The sequence below is a fragment of the Triticum dicoccoides genome, chromosome 5A (genome assembly GCF_002162155.2).
Source record: "Triticum dicoccoides isolate Atlit2015 ecotype Zavitan chromosome 5A, WEW_v2.0, whole genome shotgun sequence".
NCBI classification, from domain to species: Eukaryota; Viridiplantae; Streptophyta; class Magnoliopsida; order Poales; family Poaceae; genus Triticum; species Triticum dicoccoides.
Window position 1 is genome coordinate 422,749,131 of NC_041388.1, and position 2,065 is coordinate 422,751,195.

The 2,065-nt window shown below is 45.3% G+C and overlaps 1 protein-coding gene across 1 annotated transcript in view; it reads left to right on the forward strand.

Annotated features, from left to right (window-relative positions):
* Positions 1 to 669: 669 nt before the first annotated feature.
* Positions 670 to 2,065, forward strand: part of LOC119299680 (wall-associated receptor kinase 3-like) — a 17,903-nt gene continuing 16,507 nt past the window's right edge. The window contains exon 1 of the mRNA XM_037576846.1: positions 670 to 1,152. Coding sequence (XP_037432743.1) covers positions 670 to 1,152 — 483 coding nt within the window. The remainder of the gene's footprint in view (positions 1,153 to 2,065) is intronic.

The window sequence follows — 2,065 nt, forward strand, 5'->3', positions numbered from 1 at the left end:
TAGTGCACTTTTAGCTGGAATAGAGGCTAGAGATGAGACTATTGCACTTGTTGTTAGAATAGAGGCTCGAGATGAGACTAGATTCGAGGAAGCAACGTCTACTTCTTTAGACTCAAAGAAGAAAAAGGCATGCAAGATCGAGTCTTCGCAGATCAATAATGAATGCATCAAGAAGACACTAATCCAACTTACAGAAGCATTTATGGAAGTGGGTTATCTTCTAAAATGTCTTCTTGTGGTTCTTATTTTTTTTTGGTCTTACTATTCTAGTCAAAATTTGGTGACATGCTTTCATGTATCAAAAATCAATGACGAAAAAAAGATAAAAATTGTATGTAAAGGGGATGCGTCCATGCGCCGAACGGTGCATCCACAAATCCAGACGGACACGACCACATTGCCACCCTCAAACGGATGAAAAGCGGACGAAACGGACGTCCGTTTGGGGTTGTGCATTGAAGTTGGCCTTACACAACTTGCAATCAAGTCTATAAAGTCAAGGATTCGTTCCTATTTACCTATGTCTTTACAACCTCTGCTACTGCACAAATTTTCTCTCATTCGGAAACTGTTGGTGTTCATCTGTTTAGTTGTAGCCCCACGGTAACACCATGGTCATCAGCTAGGAGCTCAGGAGCATCCACACCTACCCGTTCACCGGCGCCTGCAATGATGAAGCTGGGGTATTCTCGGTTTCTTCTTTCTGGCTATATTTTCCTCAGCCTTTTAGGGATTTGGGTGGTGGCCACGGCCGTTGTACCGGCAGGCCATCGTCCCGGCTGCCCGGCGAAGTGCGGCGACGTCGACATCCCGTTCCCGTTCGGCATCGGCGAGCAGTGCGCGTTGCACAACGGCTTTAAGCTGAACTGCACGACCGTGGAAGGTGTCAAGAAGCCTCTCTGGTCCCCGCAGAAAAAAAGAAGAAGCCTCTCTGGTGGGATGTTCGAGGTGGCTAAGATCTCCTTGGCTAACGGCAAGGCAACGATGAACTCCAAGGGGATCTCGTGGCAGTGCTATTTCCCAGCAAATCGCACTATGATGTACAGAAATGCGCGGTTGAACCTCACCGAGACACCTTTCTGGATATCGGAGGTGGATAATACGGTTGTCGTCATCGGGTGCAATACTCTGGCTTATATGATCAGCTCTTCTGTAAGTACTTCTTTTAAAACTCTTCTGTAAGTACTTGGATTTCTCATAATATTGAATTGATCCGGGTGAAAATGTTTGGAGAATCAGGCTTTTTAAAATTAATTTCCAGGGTGCAAAACCTACCCGGAACAAAGTGCTGTTTATAATAACCAGGCAAATGAGAAATGACATGCTAACTTAAAAAAATACTAAACCTTTTATGCGATGTTTTTAGATAGTTTACCTATGCTTCGCGAGCTTGTATGCATTCGTCCTAGCTACCGATTCCACCAGGTGGACGTCCGTAGCCCCGTTCTTAACATTCAGCTCAGAGAAGGCTTTGTTGGTCTCCAGCAAGTGAGATACGTTCACGTTGTGTAGACCGATAGCTTCCATGTCTTCGATCTCTTTTAAGCCTCGTTTTTAGACCCTTAAGGTGTTCTCACCCTCGTGAGCAACAATAGCCCCAAAAAATTCCAGTAATTAACTCTAATATTTATCTCTTTGTAAGTGACCTTCCGGTTCGTAGTACCTGATGTAGGTCAGGATCATGTGCTCTCACGGCATCACGTATCTCAAATGTATATCGCCCGCAAGCCCCCACTATTTGGCCTCCGATTTTATCTTAATAGCGATTACAGTTGGCATAGACGAAACACTTCTAAAAACTCTTGTGTTTCTCTCATTTCAAATTTCCCCCGAGACTAGCATAAATAGAGTATGTCATGCCACTTCCTCACATTGCCGTTGCGACGATCATGGATAGCCACCATTCTTTGACCGAGGTGAAGTCGCTCCAAGCGTCGATGTTGACATGCATAAGCCCAGGCCAAGCTTTCACCTCATTCCAGTTCGTCGAGCTTTGGGGTGGCCTTTAGGAAGTTCACCTAAATGAAGAGACCAGTGCCGAGATTACATGGAAGCTCACGGTTTG